General features: G+C 33.0%; 2 protein-coding genes across 2 annotated transcripts in view; both read right to left on the reverse strand.

Moving 5' to 3' along the window:
* The window catches only part of LOC145332661 (p21-activated protein kinase-interacting protein 1-like), a 123,184-nt gene that overhangs the window by 81,453 nt on the left and 18,627 nt on the right, over positions 1-23,104 (reverse strand). The window lies entirely within an intron of this gene.
* Positions 176-19,152, reverse strand: LOC145332663 (uncharacterized). The gene is made up of 11 exons (XM_080177672.1): positions 19,061-19,152; positions 17,941-18,088; positions 17,283-17,315; positions 16,203-16,263; positions 15,670-15,750; positions 15,301-15,399; positions 14,122-14,220; positions 9,866-9,967; positions 6,238-6,336; positions 5,562-5,630; positions 176-596 (listed from the first exon to the last, which is right to left on the reverse strand). Exons 1-11 carry the CDS (start codon positions 19,066-19,068, stop codon positions 571-573), a joined length of 825 nt encoding a protein of 274 aa, XP_080033798.1. The 5' UTR covers positions 19,069-19,152; the 3' UTR covers positions 176-570.

Raw genomic sequence — 23,104 nt, forward strand, 5'->3', positions numbered from 1 at the left:
CCTCCTCTTATTTTGAAATAAATTAAAAATAGTTGAGGGAGTGAGTAGTTTTTCGATTTGTGTTTATTGCTTTAGGTAAGGTTAGATTATATTTGGTAGCCCCTCAGTTTTTTTGGGTAACAAAGGGTTCTGCTTATGTAAAAAAGAAGTTAACATCAAAAAAATCCTTTTAAAATAAAATGATGAAAATTTATTTTAACAAAGATGACATCATTCACAAAGAGCATATGTTTAAAAATTAGAAATTTCAACAAATGAATATAAACTTTACAATAACTTTAGATTTCAAAAAAAGGCAAAGAATTTTTTTTTTGTGAAATGTAGGATACTAAATCTCAATATTGAAAAATATACCGCCCCCCTCCCCCTACCTAATTTACTTGAACACGATATTAATGATAACATTCAACCCTATAACATAAGATTGGACATGAATCAACACGAGTGATAAAAATAATTCTGCGCGGCATTTTGAATAATTTTGCGCTAAATTAATCAATCAATCAAATATTATGAAATGGACAGATTATTTTGAAAAGAGAAGCAAATACTCTGTTGTTGAATGACTTGCTAAATCTCATCTCCAGTTTTTCCTCCTAGAAAAATATTACTTTAAAAACGTGGGAGTAGTTATCTCAACATAAGAGGGGGGGGGGGGGGGAGGTTTGACACTTTTTCGTAAACTGTGTGTATAGGCTTTATCTTTGGACTGAGAGGATAGGTTATAAAAGATAAAATCATTCTTATATAATGAATTTCTCCCAGATTAAAGATTTTTTGAATAGGCCTCCAGGTTCTGGAGCTCCAGGCCTCCTGGTGGTCTCTAGACAGGTAAAAGTAAAAAAAAACTTTCAAGAGTTAGATGTCAGCTTATGAAACAAAACATGTATGTTTTTTCTTTGAAAATGTGAATAACATTAAAAAAGATGCATATTTTGTTTTGTAAGTTGACCTCAAACTCTTCAAAAAAAAAAATTATTTTTAATTTTTACCTAAAGACCACCTGGTGGCCTGGGACTGGAGGCCTATCCAAAAAATCTTAAATCTGGGGGAAATTCATCTTATAAGAATGATTTTATCTTTTATAACCTATCCTCTCAGTCCAAAGATAAAGCCTATACACACGGTTTACGCAAATGTGTCAAAACTTCCCCCCCCCCCCTTGGATCTCTTTGCCTTAAACATACAGGCTACTCTTTCAAATAGTAGGCAAGTCCAGAGAGATTTAATTTGATAAGACAAAGACCATGAACAATAATTTGATGTACATACCCAAAAATGATACACAAAATCATCCCTTCTTTAGATTACAATTAGTGGTTGAAATGTTTGTCAAACCAATCCAAATTCAAAAAAAGTCCTCAAAAGTTGTTGTGCAAACAAATAAGACACAAAGGCTCTAGCTTCTTATAAAAGCGGGAAGTTTGTAAATATTTTACTCAATACACTAAATCGTTACAATTTTCATGAGAAATACGCATTTTATAAGGCATACAAAACGCTCTAATTTTCATTCTATTTAACGTAATTTTGTAATTTTTTTTGCTGGTTATTTCATTTTACATATACTTTTATCATTTTATCAAAAAAAAATTTATCTTTTTTCATCATTTTTTGGAGAAATTAATGCTTAAACTAAGGGTATCTTTAAACGCAAAATTGACGCACTTAGAATAAAAAATGCGTATTGAGTACAAAGGGGGGATAATTTCAAGTCATGCATGTTCCAAAGATATCTTTTTTTCCATAAAATTTTAATGTTTAGTCCACCGGAGATTACCCTGAAAATCATATATCAATTTAGGAAGGTAATTTTTGTAGAATAGTTACTGAATTTACAACTTTATGTACACTAAAAGTATAGTTAAGATCAAAGGCGTGCAAAAGGTTGGTGTAGGGGTTGTTTACACCACCCTTGTAAAATTAAGGGGGATGGATACACCTCCCTAGGTGTCCACCCATGTCCACCCTCTTGACAAGAGCCTACACCCTCAGATACACCCCTCTATAAATTCCAAGGGGGTGTAAAGGAAATAAATTTACACCCCTTAAGATAAAGAGTGGGGGGGGGGGAGGTGTTTAAGGCGGGTGTATAAAATTAAGCCACTGATTAAGATAATTCTATGCTATCTATTTTTAGATAAATTAATCATTAATTTCCAGACTTAACTAAAAAAAATCTTGCAATATTCTGTACAACTGTACTGTACAAATTTTAATCAGTAAATAAAAGTGATTGACACAAGAAGGAGCTCTCATACATATGTAATTAAACCACAGTTAATACCTCTAAAGATCTTGATTGATATATATTTATAACTTTTAATATTGTTTACAATAGTGATTAAAGTTAATGTTGGGGAGGGAGATATTTCCCAATCCTCTTTTTAAAGTTTGTAAAAATGTATTACTTATGTAATGAAGTTTTGGTGACATACTTAAATAAACTATCCTTGATTTTGGTTAAAGGGAGCTGTTAAAAGTTGTAAGTGTCAAAAAATTTAGGTGGTTATAAATTAATGGAATATAACCTGATATTATTATCATTTATGTACAAAAAGATTATAGATACAGTATTACACTTTTTTTCATAAGTAAATTGGATAATTTTTTTTTTATTTTTTATTGCAACACAAGGTTATTTGTTTATCTCCTGGTACAAGATTCAACATTATTATTAGTTAAATCTAATTTTCTATTGAAACAAGCATTCAATCATTTTTACAGTATTATAGATTTTATTTTGAATTATTAAATATGTATTATTAACCCTTAACAGTCGGGCCCCTTGCCGCACCTTAATCGGTTGGTGATGGGGTGGGCGTTCAACGCTCCCCCCCTATTATCTCAGTTCCTATTAGACCTAGAGGGCTAAATCTATTTTGTGCAAGTCCCCTGTTTGATAATAAATTTCCGACCTTTTATAAGTCAAAGTCAATTTTTGCTTAGTTCACCTTTTTATTTAACAACCTTTTTTACTTAAAAATTTTAAACGGCTGTAATTTTCTTATTTTTGAAGCTAGAAGAATAATTTTTTTACAGAAAATGTTTATCTTTAAGTAAACTTTATATTAGAAATATCAAATATAAATTTCAGCGGCCGCAGCAGGCGGTCAGCAGGGAAAACGGCTGCGGATCTCTATGAAATTTAGATATGTTATGTTGACATATAAGAAAAGCTTACGTTTAAAAGGGGGACGTAAATGAAGCTTTTTTGATGCTGGGGGTGGGGGGGGGGGGGGTTCTCCGGAACCACTTGATGAACCATGCAAATTTTTGGACTTAAGCTTTTAGGGTTATGAACATCTTATGGTTTCAAAGTCAACCCCCTACCCCCATCCCCTAGCCCCCTGGGGCTCAAAACCCCCCTAAAAATGAACATAACCTTAATTTTCTCAGAAATCATTTGACCAATAGGGATGATTTCTTAAACTTAAGCTTTTATGGTTATAAACTAACTTCTAGTTTAGAAGTCACCCCCCTGCCGCCTACTCCTAGCCCTCTGGGGCTCAAAAAAACCCTAAAAATGAACCTAACCTTAATTTTCTCAGAAACCATTTGACCAATAGAGATGAATTCTTAAACTTAAGCCTTTATGGTTATAAACTAGCTTTTGGTATAGAAGTCACCTCCCTGCTGCTAACCCCTAGTCCTCCGGGGATCAAAAAAACCCATAAAAATGAACCTAACCTTTATTTTCAAGGGGGTGACTTATAATCTAGGAGTTAGTTTATAATCATAAAAGCTTAAGTTTAAGAAATCATCCCTATTAGTCAAATGGTTTCTGAGAAAATTAAGGTTAGGTTCATTTTTAGGATTTTTTGGAGCCCCGGAGGGCTAGGGGTTGGCGGCAGGGGGGCGACTTAAAATCTAAAAGTTAGTTTATAACCATAAAAGCTTAAGTTTAAGAAATCATCCCTATTGGTCAAATGGTTTCTGAGAAAAATAAAGGTAGGTTCATTTTTAGGGTTTTTGGAGCCCTGGAGGGCTAGGGGTTGGCGGCAGGGGGTGACTTATAATCTAGGAGTTAGTTTATAATCATAAAAGCTTAAGTTTAAGAAATCATCCCTATTAGTCAAATGGTTTCTGAGAAAATTAAGGTTAGGTTCATTTTTAGGATTTTTTGGAGCCCCGGAGGGCTAGGGGTTGGCGGCAGGGGGGCGACTTAAAATCTAAAAGTTAGTTTATAACCATAAAAGCTTAAGTTTAAGAAATCATCCCTATTGGTCAAATGGTTTCTGAGAAAAATAAAGGTAGGTTCATTTTTAGGGTTTTTGGAGCCCTGGAGGGCTAGGGGTTGGCGGCAGGGGGTGACTTATAATCTAGGAGTTAGTTTATAATCATAAAAGCTTAAGTTTAAGAAATCATCCTTTTGGTCAAATGGTGTCTGAGAAAAATAAGGTTAGGTTCATTTATAGGATTTTTTTTAAGCCCCGGAGGGCTAGGGGTTGGTTGCAGGGGGGTGACCCCCCCCCCCCCCCCCCCCAAATGATTAAGGTGCGGTAAGGGGCCCGACCGTAAGGGGTTAATTAAGTGAATCAGTCTGTTAGACCAATGGTAGAAACTCAGCAGATAGACGAGACAGACAGACAGGCAAGAAGAATGATCAAATTACAGTTTGACCATAATAGACAATTCATTAAATAAAATCCAATAGAGAACCTGTGAATGATCAGACAGATGGAGGGATAGACAGACAGACAGTCAGTTTTTGAGGCATTAACAAATTAGAATTAGGCTATGCTAGATGATTCATTGAAATCCGAAAAAGAGGCAGTTAGACAGATAGACTGACAAGTGGAGTGACAGAAAGACAAAAAAACAGACAGACAGAGGGACAGACAGACAAAGGGGTATTGCCTAAAAACAGTTTGGCTGCTATATGAATCATTAAAACCCACCATAAAAAGAAATTTACATTAGTTTCATTATTTCGATACTCAACGCCCCCCCCCCCCTCCCCAACTCAAAGGGGTTTATTATTTCTTAAAACCAATATGTGACTTCTCAGCATAATAAAATTGAAAATACTTTTTATTTCATCAATTTATCTTAAATAGAACGAAAGTTATAATCATTTTATTGTCTACAAGAAAAATTCTTTGAGTAAAAATCAACCTAATTGTCAGTAAAAACGTCATATTTATGCATATTTACACAGTAAATAAATTTTAAAATTGTATTCTATTGTAATGAATAACTTAAGGGGGTTGTATGAATTATAAAAAACCTAAAAAAAACCCTAATTTGGTTAAATTAGTCCACGTAAAGATTGATTTAGTACAGTACGTATGAATAAGTTGTCAATTTCCTGCCAGAGTCCTTGTGAAGAAAATCTTACTATAAAACTTTGGGGACTGGTGTAATAAACTGCCCAATCCCTATCTGAGGTTTGTCACGGCGGGTATTGGTATAACAAACAACTGAATTAATAGTAGCAAACAAATATTTCATGTCTGCAGCCGTTTTTAGTAAAGACTAGAAACAGTCCCCCATAATCAGCTATTTGGTGAAAGCTGGGTATGTACGTCCTCTTTTAATTTTAAAAATTGTAAACTTACCTCTTTGTCTGAGAAATTGTTGGACTTGAGTATGGCCACTGATAACTGCATAATCTAAGGCAGTTTTTCCTAAAATTATGAATATTTCATCTCTAGAATATAAATTAATTCAGTAAGGCTTTGAAACCGAAGAATATCCGCTGTATTAGATCTGGTTCTGCCAACCCTTTTATCCCATCCCCTCCCCTCATACTGGATGAACGAACTAAACAATAAATGAGGTCCATATTAGCAAGCTAAATTGAAGCAAGTTTTCCCCTGTCAATATATCCATGTATAATTAGCCTTTCAAATCCATATAATAAAGTAACAGGATGTCTGTGTGTTTGTATGTTTCTACCAAAGGATCTCGCTAACCGCTGAACCGATCGAGTTCTCCTTAACAGGGTAGCTTCTCATAAGTCCCGGGAAGGTTTATAACTATTTTGGGGGAGGGAACCAACTCCCTCCCCAGAGAAATCAACAAAAATAAAAAAACGCCGCCCTGCGAAGTTTTTGCAATTGGCTAAAAACATAACTAATACCATTTATCGGCGAAAAAATATTTTCGGTAAATAGCGGATTTTAAAATAGATTGAAAAGAATCAATTTTACATGTCCCTAGTAGAGGTATCTAGGGGCGTAGCCGTTAGTTATACATACAGTATTTGATAATTTTATCATAGTGAAATCTTACCGTCGTTGCATATAGCGTTGACATTGGCACCATTCTCCACAAGATACTCCACAACATCAAGATACCCACTAATTGATGCTTGGATCAAACTTGTAAACCCTAGATCAATATACAATACCAAAGGGGGGGGGGGGGAAGTTCTGACACATATGCGTAAACAGTGGTTATTGGCTTTATCTTTGGACTGAGAGGATAGGTTATTAGGGATAAAATTATTCTTTTTACCTGTCCAGAGACCACCTTGAGGCCTGCCGCTCCTGAACCTTAAGGCCTATCCAAAAAATCTTAAAACTTGGGAAATTTATCATTAAAGAATGATTTTGTCTTTAACAACATATCCTCTCAGTTTAAAGACAAAGCCTATAATCATTGAATACGCAAAGTGTCAAAACTTCACCCCCCACCCCTAGTTTAAATATAAAGTTAGTGTCAAGTAAAGTCAAACTAAAAGATTTTAAGAGCAAAGAACAAGATATAAGAAGAGAAAGGGAGGAGACATTAAGCTGTTTATTACACACACCCCACCCGAAGGCGTGTTAGGTTAGAAAAAACCCCCCGCAGAAACCGTTTACACAGGATGTACTGGGACCTCATGGTGGTTTCAGAACATGCTTTCCCTAAATTGAGTTAGTAGCTTCCCATAGTAGAAAATTTTAAAATTACTTTTGGTGATCAAATTTTACTTTTATTTTTAGACTACCTTCACCTAACCTGCTTTATTGTCTTATTTTGTCTTTCATGTTTATCAGCCAAATTCGCTCACATTACATTTGAAATGACAGATATTGGAGCTTTCTAAAAAGGTCTCTAACATTTTTCTAGCTCTAATACTTTTTGAGATATCTTATTTCAAAGTTTTGTTGTAAAATCCTCTTTTACACAGCAAAAAGTTGAAATATAAAATTAGTTATTTCATAGAAAATTACAAGTATCTTCATGTAAATCTCTCTAATATTGCTCCAAATTGACCAAATTGGACAGTTAAGGTGCCTAAAACTATCTACATTCAATGGACAATCCAAATACATACTTTTTAAGACTATATAAGCCAATAGGAGCATACTGAAGTGATTTTTAAAAATGCTAAAGGAAAAAATATTTCCTGTTTTTTTTTTAATAGATTGAAATATAATCGACTTTAGCAAGGATTTTAAGGTAAGTTATGGTGTATAAAGTTGTCACTTTGTAATTAGTAAGCCAATAAAACACAATCATCTGATATTTTGAACAAATAGAAACATATCTTAAGAAAAATAGACATAATCATAGAAAATAAACCAAAAATTGGTTAGAATTTTAAGCATTCCCAAGCAGTTCACAAAAGTAATCTACTAATTCTAGCAATTTTTTTAAAGAATAGTTGATTGGCCTTTTAAATTTTTTATAACCTTATGAAACAAAATTAGTTTTTGCCACCTTAACTAAGAAAACATAGTAATTAAAAGACTTTCATAAATGATCTCACATATAATAAAATAAACAATTTATTCTTAGGCCAAATTTTTTTTTGTTAATATACACTATTAGGTACTTTAAACTAATACTGCGATTTGTAAAATCATAAATCATAATTAATTAGGAGTTTCTATTAACTTAATACACCTTCTACAATAATAAAAATGACTTAAAAGTGATTTTTATTTAAAATTAAATTACATTTGTTTATTTGATATTACATTTTAGCGTTCTCCTGTTGACTTATAAAGTCTCAAAAAGTGTGGATTTGGATTGTCCATTGAATGTAGATAGTTTTAGGCACCTTAACTGTCCAATTTGGTCAATTTGGAGCAATATTAGAGAGATTTACATGAAGATACTTGTAATTTACTCTAAAATAACTAATTTTATATTTCAACTTTTTGCTGTGTAAAAGATGATTTTACAGCAATACTTTGAAATAAGATATCTCAAAAAGTATTAGAGCTAGAAAAATGTTAGAGACCTTTTTAGAAAGCTCCAATATCTGTCATTTCAACTGTAATGTGAGCGAATTTGCATGATAAAAATGAAAGGAAAAATAAGACAATAAAGCAGGTTAGGTGAAGGTAGTCTAAAAATAAAAGTATAATTTGATCTTCGGGTGGGGTGTGTACACTAGTCCCCAAAGTTTTCTAATACCGTTTCTTATTTGTTGGCTTAACATCTTTCATGACATTTATAGAATTTTAGTTGGTTGGTTCATGTAGTTGAGTCAAAACGTTTCAACTACTAATTGTAATCTACAGAAGGGATAATTTTGTGTATCATGATTTGGAATGTACATCAATTTATCGATCAATGTCTTATCCCTTTTGATTCCTGGATCTAACTACTTACCATCATTGCAGAAGTGATAGCATTGACGTGAGCCCCATGCTCCACAAGATATTTGGTATGTACATCAATTTATCCGCCATTGTCTTATCCCTACTTCTAAGGTTGAGCCAACATTCGATATCCGGCAAATTACCGGATATCCGGCAAATTACCGGATATCCGGCAAATTACCGGATAACCGGCGTTATAAATCAGCCGAATATCGTGTAACCGGATAGTTTTAACCCATTAGTGCCGAGCGCCACTTTTATGGGCCGATTGAGCTGAAAGTTTCAGGGAAGCTTTATAATGGTCAAATGGTATTTTTTTGTTTTGCTCTAGTGGCGTGCACAGGAAAGTTGCAAAAAAATCAGGTTCGGCTCGGCCATAAATACCAACCAGGCATTATTACCCGTATTGGGCGGTTTCCGCCGGCGTTAAAACCCGGTTTTGCTTTAAAAACCCGGTTATTTTGACCAAAAATCGAAAAATGTAATTTTTGAACGCCAAAAGTGAGATGAACACTTTTTAAACTTTGATACGATCCGAAATTGAAAACTACACAACCTCATGTAATCTATAGAGCTACAAGTATAATACGAAGCGATTTATTTCAAATTTAGTGTTTCGGCTATAGGTGCCGCCGTTTTCGGGTAAAAAAACCCGTTGCTCGAAGTTTTAAAAGACACACACTACAAAAAAAGAACATATAAAATTTGGGTGTTACATATCAGAAAACGAGAATAAAACTATTGGGTGACACCTATAGAGATTACTAGGGTTATTAGGGTGGCTCAAACCCTTACTAATGACGTAAACTGTTATTTTTATTGGTTGAAAAGTTAAAACCGGTTAATAAAAACCAAAACCGAGCCGGGTTTTAAAACTGTCGGGTATTTATGGCCAAGCCGAACCGGGTCATAATAGGGCGTAAAAAAACGATAAAAAAATCATATAAAAAATAATAATTTGAATAAATCGAATTCACAAATAGATGTACTTGTCAATAAACATTAGATTTCACGAAAAAAATCAGCGACTTTACTATAAAAACAAAAAAGTTAGAAGGGGTATTTTGAATTTTCATGATTTTCAAATTTTGTTGAGCTATACTGGAAAACGGAAGTAAGCTAAACTGCCTTCTCCAGGGGGAAATGAAAGCCAGGGTAGTAGAGGGGGGATTCCTACTGAGAATGATGCAATTATGAAGCCGGAAACCGGTTTTTTTTCCATTTTTCGGAACCGGGTTTTAATGCCCGGTTCGGCACTAATGGGTTAATATCCGGCCGGATATTGAAAATGACCGGATATCCGGCCCAACCCTACTACTTACCATCAGAAGTAATAATAGCATTGACGTGAGCCCCATGCTCCACAAGATATTTAACAATATCAAGATAACCACCACAGGATGCAGACATCAGGCTAGTCCAATCTAATCATACATTATTATTAGCTTGTGGCTATGCCCCTAGTAGCCATGGCATTTTAGGTCATGGGATTTGAATTTGAACCCCCACCACCCAAAGAAATGAGTGGGATGATTTTTAAAATTTTAGATTTAAAAAAATTGGACTGATTGACTGTAGCCAATCAGAAGGCTTAATCAGCTCTAAAACCAATCACAGCTGAGCTTGTTTTAGTTTCACCCTTTGCTTCCTCTCTGATTTTGTTTACAAAAGCAATTTAAATCTAATTTTTTCATACATTTTGACTATGAAATGTGGTGTTTTTATTGTAAAAATGTAATCAGTTACCGGCTATCTAAGTTTCTGACAAAGATAAAGTTATAATTTTAGGTCTAGGCGAAGTAATTTAATATTGTTTTTTCTTTTATGAGCATTGGAAATCTTTTAAAATTTCCATTGTACATAAAATGCTATTTTGAAATGCCTAGAACTTTTTTTGTTATTGAAGCTGAAGGCTTTAAATTTGGGGTATTGGTTCTACTTGTGGCAGTATTTCAGCAGTTAAAGTGTGGTATTTCTTGCAGGCGTCCTTTAAATCAAAATGGCACCCAGTGGCGCGCCTCTGGTGTGGCAGTTACACTCACTTAGTGTAACCACTGCGCCAGATCGGGGTGAACCGTATTTAATAAATCAATATTTTTTTCAATTAGTTTAATATTTTATTGCAAAACTATCGTGAAAACATTTCTATAATTATTTTTAAAATAAATTATTTATTGTTTTATTATAAAATAATATATAACTTTATAACTTTAGCCGTGTCAGTACGATATCTTATATAAAACTTTTATATAAAATATCATACTGACACGGCTAAAGTTATAAAGTTGTACCAGCGCGGATCAGACCGCGCCAAAAATCTTTTTAAAGGTCAATGTTTTTTATCAGTGGCTGTGGCTCACCTTCAGCCCAACACGATCCAGTTCACCATTAAAATGATTTTAAGATTCAGCTCTGATCAATCAAAAATGTCCTATTAACAAAAATATTGAGGATTTATGTCTTGAATTTGCTGCCTATGTCAAAAAGTTTAGTTTTAGCTGTAGAATAAAAAAAAACAATTAACTGCACATTTATATAATCCGGAAAAATTTCTTCCTATCTTAGCTTTAGTAAAAATCAGCGGATAAAGCCTTTTTAATGAAAACAAGAGCCTGTTTTTGTGTATTTCATTAATTTAACTATCGATATACAATTTATGATAATAATATAGGATAAGGTATGGATACGAGTTTATGGTACAAGGATAGAAGAGCTTAATACACCTCTTTTAGTACATGGCAATACTGGTAGAGGTTTTACTACTAACTCGTTTTTGAGTAGAATTTAGGGGTGTAAAAACCCCCCTGAGATATGATTGCAAAATTAAATGTGACTTAACTGGTGGTTATTATGTAGTATATTGTAGTTATAAATGTAGTTATATTGTAGTTATAAATGTAGTTATAAATGTAGTTATATTGTAGTTATAAATGTAGTTATATTGTAGTTATATATGTAGTTACTATTGTAGTTATATTGAAATTTTGTAAGTAAAAAAATTGTAGAAATAATGATTGTTATTTAGGAGTTCTAAAATGTAAAAATATGCTGATTTGTGTGTTTAGAAGAAAATTGTGCTGATTGTATCATAAAGAAAAAATTTTTATTGTGATATTTAGAAGGAAGCTACTCTATTATTAGATGTCTAAATTGTTTGCAGCTGTGAATTATTAGAATGAAATGTGTTGGCCGTTTAGGATATAGTAATTTGGTTTGCAGAAGTTTACATTGCTGACATTTTTTGTTAAATCATCTTTACAAAATTGACACTCCTGAATGTTTAGGTTAATATATGTAGTCATAAATAGATAAATGCCCTTGCCCATCATTCATTAAGCATAATCTAAAGACTAATTTTGGGAAACCTTTGTAATAGAAAATGCTAACCCCCCACTTAGCTAGCAAAATTCTGATACTAGGCCATTGTTGTCATGTTTGTTACAGAAATGAATAATGTAAGTATAATTTTATGACTAATTTCCAGCAGATTAAGAATTGTAGGTGGTGGCCGATTAGGATACATTATTTTAGGTTTGCAGTTGATATTGGTGACATTTGCTGTTGAATCTACTTAATAAAAAACACCTCTGAAAGTTTAAATTATTATATGTAGTCAAAATAGATTCATGCCCCACCTTATTAAGCGTAAATCTAAGGACTAATTTTTTGGAGACCTGCATAATACCTAGAAAAATACTAACCCACACACTTAGCTAGCAGAATTCTGATGCTAGGCCAATTTTGTTATGTATATAACATAAGTGAGTGTTGTAAGTATAATTTTACAACTAATGTCTGGCAGATTAAGTTATATTAGAAGATTTGATGGAAGATTATTTTTTGAAGGTTAAGTTGACTATGAAATATTACTTATTTTCTTGGGAATAAGTGGCCGTTTTGGGTAAAATATTTTAAATTTGAAGAATTTTATTTTTATAAATGAAGGCAGAGATGACATAGTAGTGATTTTAATTTATGAGGAATATGAAATTTTGAAGATGAAGGGTTGAAGTTGGCTTAGAAATGTGATTGACATTGATTTGGGTTTGTAGAATGTAGATATTATCACTTAGATCCATTTTTGGTTGTAGTTTCTAGAATAAATATTTTTATATAACTAAAGTTGATATTTATAAGTTAAATTTTTTGTGTGAAGTTACTCACTTAAGTCACAATTGAGTTTACTGCAGCTTTCACATTGTGCATGCGACTGTATGCTCTGAGAGCTTACACTAAACTGAATGAGATGATGTTAGGGTTTGATAAGCTGATGAAATTTTTATTCATACACAGTCTCTTTAAAGGAAGCCTGCAAGGAATACCACGCTTTAACTGCTGAAAGACTGCCACAAGTAGACCTAATACCCAAAATTTGAAGCCTTCAGCTTCTATAACAAAAAAGTTCTAGGCATTTTAAAATGACATTTTATGTACAATGAAAATTTTGAAAGAATTTGAATGCTAATGTTAGAAATTTTGAAATTAAACTACGAGGCCTAGAAACAAAATTATAAGCTTATTTTTGTCATAAATTTAGATTGCAAGTAACTAATTATATATATACAATAAAAATACCTATTTTTAAAGTCAAAATCATTAAAAAAAAATAAGTTTAACTTGCGTTGTACCGAGTGTACTGTAGCCAATCCGAAGGCTGAATCAGCTTAGCAACCAATCACAGCTGAGCTTGCAGAAGTTTCCCCCTTTGTTTCTGCTATGATTTTTGTTTTAAAATGCAATTTAAATTGAATTTTTTTCATAGATTTTGACTATGAAATGTGGTGTTTTTATTGTAAAAATGTAATTAGTTACCGGCAATCTAAATTTCTAACAAGGATAAGGTTATAATTTTGTGTCTAGGCGACGTAATTTAATTTTGTTTTTTCTTTTATGAGCATCGGAAATCTTTCAAAATTTCCATTGTATATAAAATGCTTTTTAGAAATGCCTAGAACTTTTTTGTTATTGAAGCTTGAGGCTTTAAATTTGGGGTATTGGGTCTACTTGTGGCAGTCTTTCAGCAGTTTAAGCGGGGTATTTCTTGCAGGCGTCCTTTAAGATACTTTGAATTATATACAAACTAGCGGTGATCAAATTAATATGAAATTCGTAAAAAAAAGTACCAAGGAAATCTTCTACAAAAAAAAAAAAAAAAAAATGGGAGGGATTTTTTTGGTTTTTGGGGGGTTTGGGGTGTCCCACCCCCCAAGAAAATAGTCTATAACCACCACAGGAGCAGCAGGTATATTCCCTGAAGAGTAGAATCCGATCGGTTCAGTGGTTATCGAGATCTCAAGCTTCAGACGGACAGACATCAAGCTACTTTGTATTATAGATATGTGTTCACAAAGAATTTAGTACATGGATTATTACAATGAAACATTTATAATAGTTATTTCTCGCATCGTATTATAAACAGCTTTCCGTGGATATATATAAAATGCACAATTATAAGATATTTTTAGCCCTGAGATGCTGAAGGATATAATTTGTTGCTAGACATATTTTTTTGTTTTGCTGACAACCGGTTTTAATCCACCAGATAATAATCAGTTTTGAATGAATACAAGAAACTTACTTGAATCATCATGAGCATTGACATCAGCACCATGAGCCACTAGGAATCTGACAAGTTCCAGATTACCTTCGTTTGATGCATGTAAAAGACTGGTCCAACCTAGATGAGATTAGGAGGCGTCATAGCTCAGTGGTAATGTACTGAGTTATGGTGGTGAGATTTCGAGTTCAAGTCCCATGTGGTAACTCAGATGTCTCAGTCGTCATACATCCTCACAACTTCCCCTGGTTGTGTAAGAAGGGAGATTTTTGAGTGGTTTAGATACTTAAAAGTCACGTATATAATATCTGTACAACCCTTATCCCAAGCTCCTCTGTGGAGAGCATCATTCATTACGGTGACTTAATTTGGGACACCTGCCATACTCGACGAGGGTGAGGTAATAAAGAGTAGCTACCTTGAGAAAGTGGGTCAAGTCATTATGCATTTGAGCGTGGAGCTTGATAGTCCTAGTGGCTATACAAAAGTGTCTTGTCCTTCTCCATGACTACTTAGGTCCAATCACTAAGAAACAATGGCTACACACACACACACTGATAAGATTAGGTACAATAATAAGAGCAATAATATAATATGGAATTAAATTATTTTATTTATTTATTTATTGATAATTACCATTAAATAAATTAAAATAATTATGCAGAAAGTGTTATCTAAATAAAATTCATGACTGAAATTTTCAAAACAAATAGATACAACAAGAAAATATTTTTTTTTGTAATGAATGTCTATTAAATGCAAATATTTAAAGATAATCTTTAAAAATAAGGATTATCTAAATCTTATACATTTCTGTGTTTTTTTTTATAGTTTTAAAAGAAAGATTTTAAAAACTCTTTTTTTTTTGGGGGGGGGGGGGGGAACGCCTCATCCTACAAGATAAGTGACCCCAAAATCCTCCCCATAACCTATTGAAATATTTTATTTAAATAATTAAAATTTAAGTTCAAGGGTCAACTTTTCCTCTCAACTCTATCACAGTGCTCCTTGAATTCTTTAGATGCATATCCAACATTGAATTTTAATCAGGAATAAGGTATAATCAACAAGCAAAATAAATCTAAAATAATATTTGTCGGGCATATGTAGAGGTTGTCAATTCTACAATGTGTTGACCTCCAACAACAGCTAAAATTCACGATTTTAAAAAATCTATTTTTGGTATAATCTGCAACTTACCTGAATTACTCTTAGCATTAATTTGAGCTCCATTCTCCACTAAGAATTGTACAATTTCTAGATGGCCATACTGTGATGCATATACCAGACCAGTGTACCCTAGATCAACATGAAATGAATTAGGAATTATCTGATTTTTATTAAATAATTACCCAAATTGGAATTTGTCATCCAAGAAACTTTGTAAGATTCTTGTTTGCTTTACCAAAGATAAGATTAATATTAGCTCTATTATTGATATGTTGAACAAAATGTGGAAAGAAAATGTCTATAGTTTTGATACAAAATGATAAAAATTAGAATTAACTTCATAAAATGTTTGAAAGTAAACTGTTAATCAATTTCTTAAATTTTCTAACTTATACCCACCTTCTTCATCTTTGCCTTCAATGTGAGCTCCAAAATCTAGTAGATCTTTTACTTGATCAATCCTTCCTTTCTTTGCTGCTTCTAACAAATAAAAAAAATTACTAAACTATGTTTAAAATTTATTTATTAAGGTTTTAACAAAAAAAGACAGATTTGAAGAAAAAAATGATACCACTAATTTTTTTGTTATCTATTTCAATGCAGATGTAATCATGTTTAAACAAGGATGACTCCATCCATAAAAGCGAATCTCTGAAACGGTAGGACAAACGAACATTAACACTTTTAAAATTTGTTGTTAAAAAGTTAAAAATCAAAATGTTTAAAATGGGCGTACAGAAATTCTAGTATGATAATAGAGTTGATACGATTTCTAAATCGTACCTAACTAAACCAGGAATTACCATGCAAATCGATAGGACAATTCTAACATGCCCAAATTAACGAAAAAGGCTAACCGTTCAGATGTACGGACGAACATACGGGCTGACCCTGATTATAAAAAAGTATCGCTTTAAAAAGTAAATGAATACCTGGAATTTGTTCATCCAAAACATCTTGAACACTTTTACCAAGAGCATGGTCAGTTACAAGCTATAAGTAAAATAAAAAAAAAACATTTTCCGTTATGGCTTTGATAAGTATCTGCTGAAATGGAACCGGTTCTAAGCTAAACTGAAAATCATGTATCATATTTAATTGTATTTATTCAGTTTTCTATGAATTTAAAAAGTACAATCATAAAATTAAAACTAGTTTTTACAGCACATTCTTTCGGCATCTTGAAGCTAACAAAACTGGTTCTTGTCTTATAATTGCACATATCATATCTGAGGAAAGCTGTTTATAATACGATGCAAGAAATAACGAAGTGGGGACAAAACCGCGACAAACAAAACCGCGACAAGGACAAAACCGCGACATAACAAAACCGCGACAGGGACAAAACCGCGACAGTGACAAAACCGCGACATTGCAAAAAAATCTATAATAAAAAAATCTTAATGCTAGTAGGTCATGGCCGCAGAGCTCGGCCCCCTGGCCTGCCTAGCCGCGGGCGCTAGGCACCCTAGCCTATAACCTAACCTAACCTAATCTAACCTATATGTTTAAATGTTTAATGTACATTAACTTATTTATAGTTTAGAATTTCGTGGATTTTACAAAAAGGGGTTGGTAGATTTTTTTCAAATTTTTAATATTTTTTTACAATAGTTAGGTTAGGTTAGGTTATGGGCAAGGGGGCCGAGCGCCCGCGGCTAGGCAGGCCAGGGGGCCGAGCGCTGCGGCCATGTATTTCTACAAAAAAATCCTACATAGTTATATTTCTGTTATTTTTTAACTGTCGCGGTTTTGTCCCTGTCGCGGTTTTGTCACTGTCGCGGTTTTGTCCCTGTCGCGGTTTTGTTATGTCGCGCGCGGTTTTGTCCCTGTCGCGGTTTTGTTTATCGCGGTTTTGTCCCCACTCCCAAATAACTATTTGTAGGTTTCAACAACCATGAAGGTAGGGGGAGGGTGGGAGAGGGGGGGTTCTATCCTCAAATATTCTTCTGAAATTCTTAACATATTTTTTAAAATCCAATTTGTTAATGTTTAAATAAATATAGTTTTACTTGTAAAATCTTATTTGTTTTCTTTAGCTCAGCCTAAAATAGAAATTAAAATTTAATAACTTATGAAACAATTTGAAAATATTGATATAAATATTTAAAAAAGCATAGCTCCTACTAAAAGTTTTAAACAAAAAATTTGCTTTATTTTTTAATAAAATGTTAATATGTATAAAAGATTAGAGTAAAACACTAGAGGGAGAAAGGGTTAAATATCTGTATCACCCCATCGCAACCGCCTTGTGCAACCTTACTATTGGGTCATTGAAAATCAACCAATGGCGTCGCTCAATTTAACACAGCCAAGTAGCAGAAAATAATTTAGAAGCAGACGAAAGAGGTATTTGAACAAGGAAGGGAGGTAGTTGTCTGTATATACATCTATACTATAGATCTGTTTATAAAAGAACTTTTGATGAAATGATATTGAAATATGAGGCCTATTTGGGATTAAGATTTATCTTAAGCCTGCAGAAGCATACCTGTAACTAGGAATAATGTATAGCCAACAAGTGCAAAAAATATAAAATAAAATTTTGGGGGCAAATAAAAAGGTTGTAATTTTTATTAATCGTTGTGCCACCCCCCACCCCCCTCCAAGGGACAGCTGAAATTCATGTGATTTTTTTTCTGATTAATTTAGTTTTTGGTATAAGCTGACCTGTAACTCAGAAATGCTTGCCAATGAGGCCTTCATATCTATTTTTAACTGCTCAATATCATCTTCCAGGTTCACATCTCCATAGGATGCAATACAGCAAAAATTGCTAGCAAGGAGCAAGCAAACAGCAGCAATAAAAATTGCTGTTCCTGTGTGAGGTAAAGTTTATTGAACTACAGGTCTATATCTTAAGTACACATGGGGAATAATTATTAATCGCATCGTATAATAGACAGCTTTCCACGGATAATAAGATGACAGGTTATGGGATTAAAAGATTTGGCCACTTGGGCTAACAAAACTGGTATTGATCTTATGATTTTTATTTTAATTAATATCAAGATCCAGTTCTAGCTTTACTGAAAATTATGTAAAGCATGTTATTACAAACAATTTTCCACAAATATTAAATTAACAAGGATGACAACATCCATAAAAACGAAGCACTAAAACGGAAGGACAAACGGACATTGACACTTGTATAGTGTCAAAACTGAATAATCAGAATATAAATGTAGAAGAGGCGAAGCAAAATCGAAGTAAATTTGTTAAAAAAACTGCTTGATACAGGATATGTTTATGGACATACTTACATTTTTAGGACTTGATTATAGAGTTGCATCGCTTTTGATATTGCACTTTGTTGTCCCAGGAATCAATATACAGAAAATCAGATTAATCAGATAATTAGATCACATAAAAATTTTTTGTTAAAAAAGTAGAAAAATCAACTTGTTTAAAATGGGCGTACGGACATTCTGGTAATAATTATAGAGTTGCTACGCTTTCTTAATCGTACCTAACTACTACAAGAATGACCGTGCAAAGTTTGAAATCAATAGGACAATTTTAACATACCTAAATTAACGAAAAAAGCTATCTATCTCGGACGGACGTACGGACCGACCCTAATAATAGAAAAGCTTCGCTTTTAAAAAACATAAGGTTAATACCAGTTTTTTTAGCCTGGGCCTTCCTTAGGTTCTAATTCTCGCGAAAAGCTGTCTGTGATACAATACGATTATGAATTAATAGCTTTTTGAGCTTCTTCTATCCAAAAATTTTTGTTTTTGCACAATATCATTTATTTTTATGCTGAAATCTAATAAAATTCACCATCCCTGTCATAATTGTCTCTGGAAATCAAGTTTCTGTTTAAAAATATGTTCTTGACACTAACAACATACACATTCAATGAATATAAACATACTGTTGTTCCATTTTAAACATGTTTATTTTTAACTTTTAAAAGCGAAGCATTTCTATAATTAGGGTCGGTCCGTACGTCCGTCCGAGTTAATTTAGGCATGTTAGAATTGTCCTATCGATTTCAAACTTTGCATGATGATTCCTGTAGTAGTTAGGTATGATTTAGAAAGCGTAGCAACTCTATAATCATTACCAGATGTCCTTACGTCCATTTTAAACATGTTTATTTTTAACTTTTTTAACAACAAATTTGTATGTGATAACATTATCCGATTGATTTGATTTTTGGAATGCTGATTCCTAGGAAAAGAAAGTACAATGTTATAAGCGAAGCATCTCTATAATCAAGTCCTAAAAACGTAAGTAAGTCCTTAAATATTAACCTGTATTTAAGCAGTTTTTCAACATATTTATTTAAAATTTTGATTTGACATTTATACATTTATGTTCTATTTTTTTTTGTTTTGACACACTACAAGTATTAATTTTCGTTTGTCTTACCGTTTCGGAGCTTCGCTTTTATGGATGTTGTCATCCTTGTTTATGTGCAAATCTTTAAAACACATGCATATACATATTTCTAAAGAGAGAGGGGACAATGGGCTGTTCATTGTGTACTAGTCCTCAAAGTTTTATAATAACTTTTCTTATTCTTTGGCTTAACAACTTTGGGGACTGTTGTTGAATGTTGGTTCTTACATTAAGTGTTCAAATGTTCCAACCACTAATTTTAATTGACAAAAGGGAGTGGATACAAAACAGCGAAAAACATAACAGCGAATGTTACAAAACAGCGAAATTACAAAACAGCGACTGTTACAAAAATATAACTATGTAGGATTTTTTTCAATTTATTATTCAAACAAAGAGAAAACAAATTACGTATACATTAAATCAGTGAACAATTTATGTATTCAAAAACAAAAAAACAAAAAGTTAATTTTAAACAGTGTCACGGTTTCCAAATAGGAACTCTTTCATGTTTGCTCTGTTATAACTCTTGAGGGACAACTTCAACATATCCAGCCTCTCTGTCCTCCTCCTCAATGGGTTAGGATTGGTGGCCCTGAACGAGACGCAGGGCATCCTCATTTATAATCCCACGGATCACTGAGTAGATAGAGTGGTTCGTTATTCTTTATATATAAAATTTTAAAAATTGTAAGATTTCATTTTAAAATTTGGTACATTTTTTATTTTTCATTGTAGATTTTTTTAATAGGTTCTATTTATAGTACATTTTTTTTTCTCGCTGTTTTCGCTTTTTGTAATTTTGCCTTTTTGTAACATTCGCTTTCTACATGCAGTATACACCTTATCCCTTAAAAATTAAGTCAATAGCAAGACTTCTATAGATAGGACGGAGGGGGATGATGATGTGACCGGTCCGAAATTACCCCCCCCCCCTTTGATGTCCGTATGTCAATTTAAAACATGCTGACCTATTTTACTTTTTTTGCTCCCAGAAAAGGCCTTGAAAAGTAGAATTATGAACTTTTGCCGGTTTCAAAATATTAACCTAACCTGAGAAAAAACCTCTACAAATTGGACAATTCTCAACAAACCCTAAAAAATGGTGGTTTTCTAGTCATTTCTAAAGCTATAGGAAAAAGATATTTTAAAAAGTACAAAAGTTCCTGATTCTACTTTTCAAAGCCTTTCATGGTAGCACTATGAAGCCATAGTTCTGATTCAATAAGTTTCAGGCCATTTTGCAGATTTTTAAAACTTTGCAGTGCTAGAGTGGTCAAAATTTTTGCATCATGGAAAAATATTTTGCGTGGGTCATATTTTTTGCATAAATCTATCACATTTTGGCTGAGGGCAAAAATTTTATCAAAAACTTTAATACCAGATTTTGAATTTCACTTGTAAAAATTTTACTTAGGAAGTGCACAACCTGTGAATCAAGAGTTTAGTGTAATCTACATTGTAGCAGCGAAGCTACTTTATAATTTATTTTGTATGTCAGTCTGTCTAGTAGTCAGTCTGTAACGCTATGACCTGTGAATGTAGAGTTTAGTGTAACCTACTCTGTAGTAGCGAAGCTACTTTATAATTTATTTTGTATGTCAGTATGTCTAGTAGTCAGTCAGTAACGCTATGACCTGTGAATGTAGAGTTTAGTGTAACCTACTCTGTAGTAGCGAAGCTACTTTATAATTTATTTTGTATGTCAGTATGTCTAGTAGTCAGTCAGTAACGCTATGACCTGTGAATGTAGAGTTTAGTGTAACCTACTCTGTAGTAGCGAAGCTACTTTATAATTTATTTTGTATGTCAGTATGTCTAGTAGTCAGTCAGTAACGCTATGACCTGTGAATGTAGAGTTTAGTGTAACCTACTCTGTAGTAGCGAAGCTACTTTATAATTTATTTTGTATGTCAGTCTGTCTAGTAGTCAGTCAGGAACGCTATGACCTGTGAATGTAGAGTTTAGTGTAACCTACTCTGTAGTAGCGAAGCTACTTTATAATTTATTTTGTATGTCAGTCTGTCTAGTAGTCAGTCAGTAACGCTATGACCTGTGAATGTAGAGTTTAGTGTAACCTACTCTGTAGCAGCAAAGCTAATCTATAGTACCGTTTGTCTGTCTGTCAGTCAGTTAAATGTAAAATAATGATATACCAAATAAACCCTTTTGTAGATAAAAAATTTTTAGTAGAAAACTCTGACACTGCTGGTTTGAAAACACAAATCAAAATTAAATATATAACCAATGAGAGGCGAGTATATATTTTACCATTGCATTGGTCAGTTATTACATACTAGCGGATACGCCCCTAGAAGCCTCTAGGGCCACTTAAGGTGAAGGAGGAAAATTTGACCTCATCCCATTTTAAATTTGAGTATCAAAAAAGTCAAAAAAAGAATATTTTTGGGGGGAGGGGGGTGAAAACACCCTCCCCAAAATAGTTTAAAACCTTCCCAGGACCTATAAGAAGCTTCACTGTAAAGGAGAACAATATCAGTTCAGCAGTTAGCGAGATCCTTCGGGACAGACAAAAAACGCTTAGTACTTTATATAATAGGATACTGGCCTCTCATTGGACAACTTTATTGTATGACGTGAATTTTTTGGTGCCATTTTGCGCTGTCTCATAAATTTATCGATCATTGTCTTTCCCTTAAGATCCGTTTACGCTTGGAGATTTTATGGGAATTTTCTAATTTTTCATGGTTTACGATTTTTGTTATAATATATTTAATTTTAATCACAATAGTTATTTCTCGTATTCCATCGAAACCGATTAATAACCGGTGGATTAAAACCGGTTCTCATCCATACGAAAAAATAATGTCTAGCATCGTATTATATCCAGTTTTCTACGAATATAAAAATATTAAAATTGTGAAAGCGCAAATTGCTTCTTATGGATGTTTTCATCCATGTTATATCAAGGTTTGTGCCAAGTTTCATTTAAATAAAACCATAACAAGGATGACAACTTCCATAAAAGCAAAGTTCTGAAACGGGAGGACAAACGAACATTAATACTTGCAGAGTGTTAGAATATCAGCAGAATACTAATGCATAAGTCTAAAAAAATTGTAAATAAATTTGTTGCAAAGTGCTTAAATACAGGACATACTTACATTTTTAGAACTTGATTATAGAGATGATTCGCTTATTACATTGTACTTGTTATAGAAATCAGTATTCTAAAAATCAGATGAAAAGGATAATTATAACCCATGAAACTAGTTGTCAAAAATACTAAAAAACAGCATGTTTTAAATGAACGTACGAACAATCTGATAACGTTTATAGATTGTAATTCGTGTCTAACTACCACAAGAATCACCCTGCCAAGTTTGAAACCGATAGGACAACTCTAACATGACTAAATTAACGATAAGAGCTATCCCTTACGTAAAGAAGGCCAGACGGACGGACCAACCCTAATTATAGAAAAGCTTTGCATTTAAAAATCATCATTTGAAAAATTAATGTG

Source organism: Acartia tonsa, chromosome 11 (genome assembly GCF_053477335.1).
Source record: "Acartia tonsa isolate MP-2025a chromosome 11, ASM5347733v1, whole genome shotgun sequence".
Lineage (NCBI taxonomy): Eukaryota > Metazoa > Arthropoda > Copepoda > Calanoida > Acartiidae > Acartia > Acartia tonsa.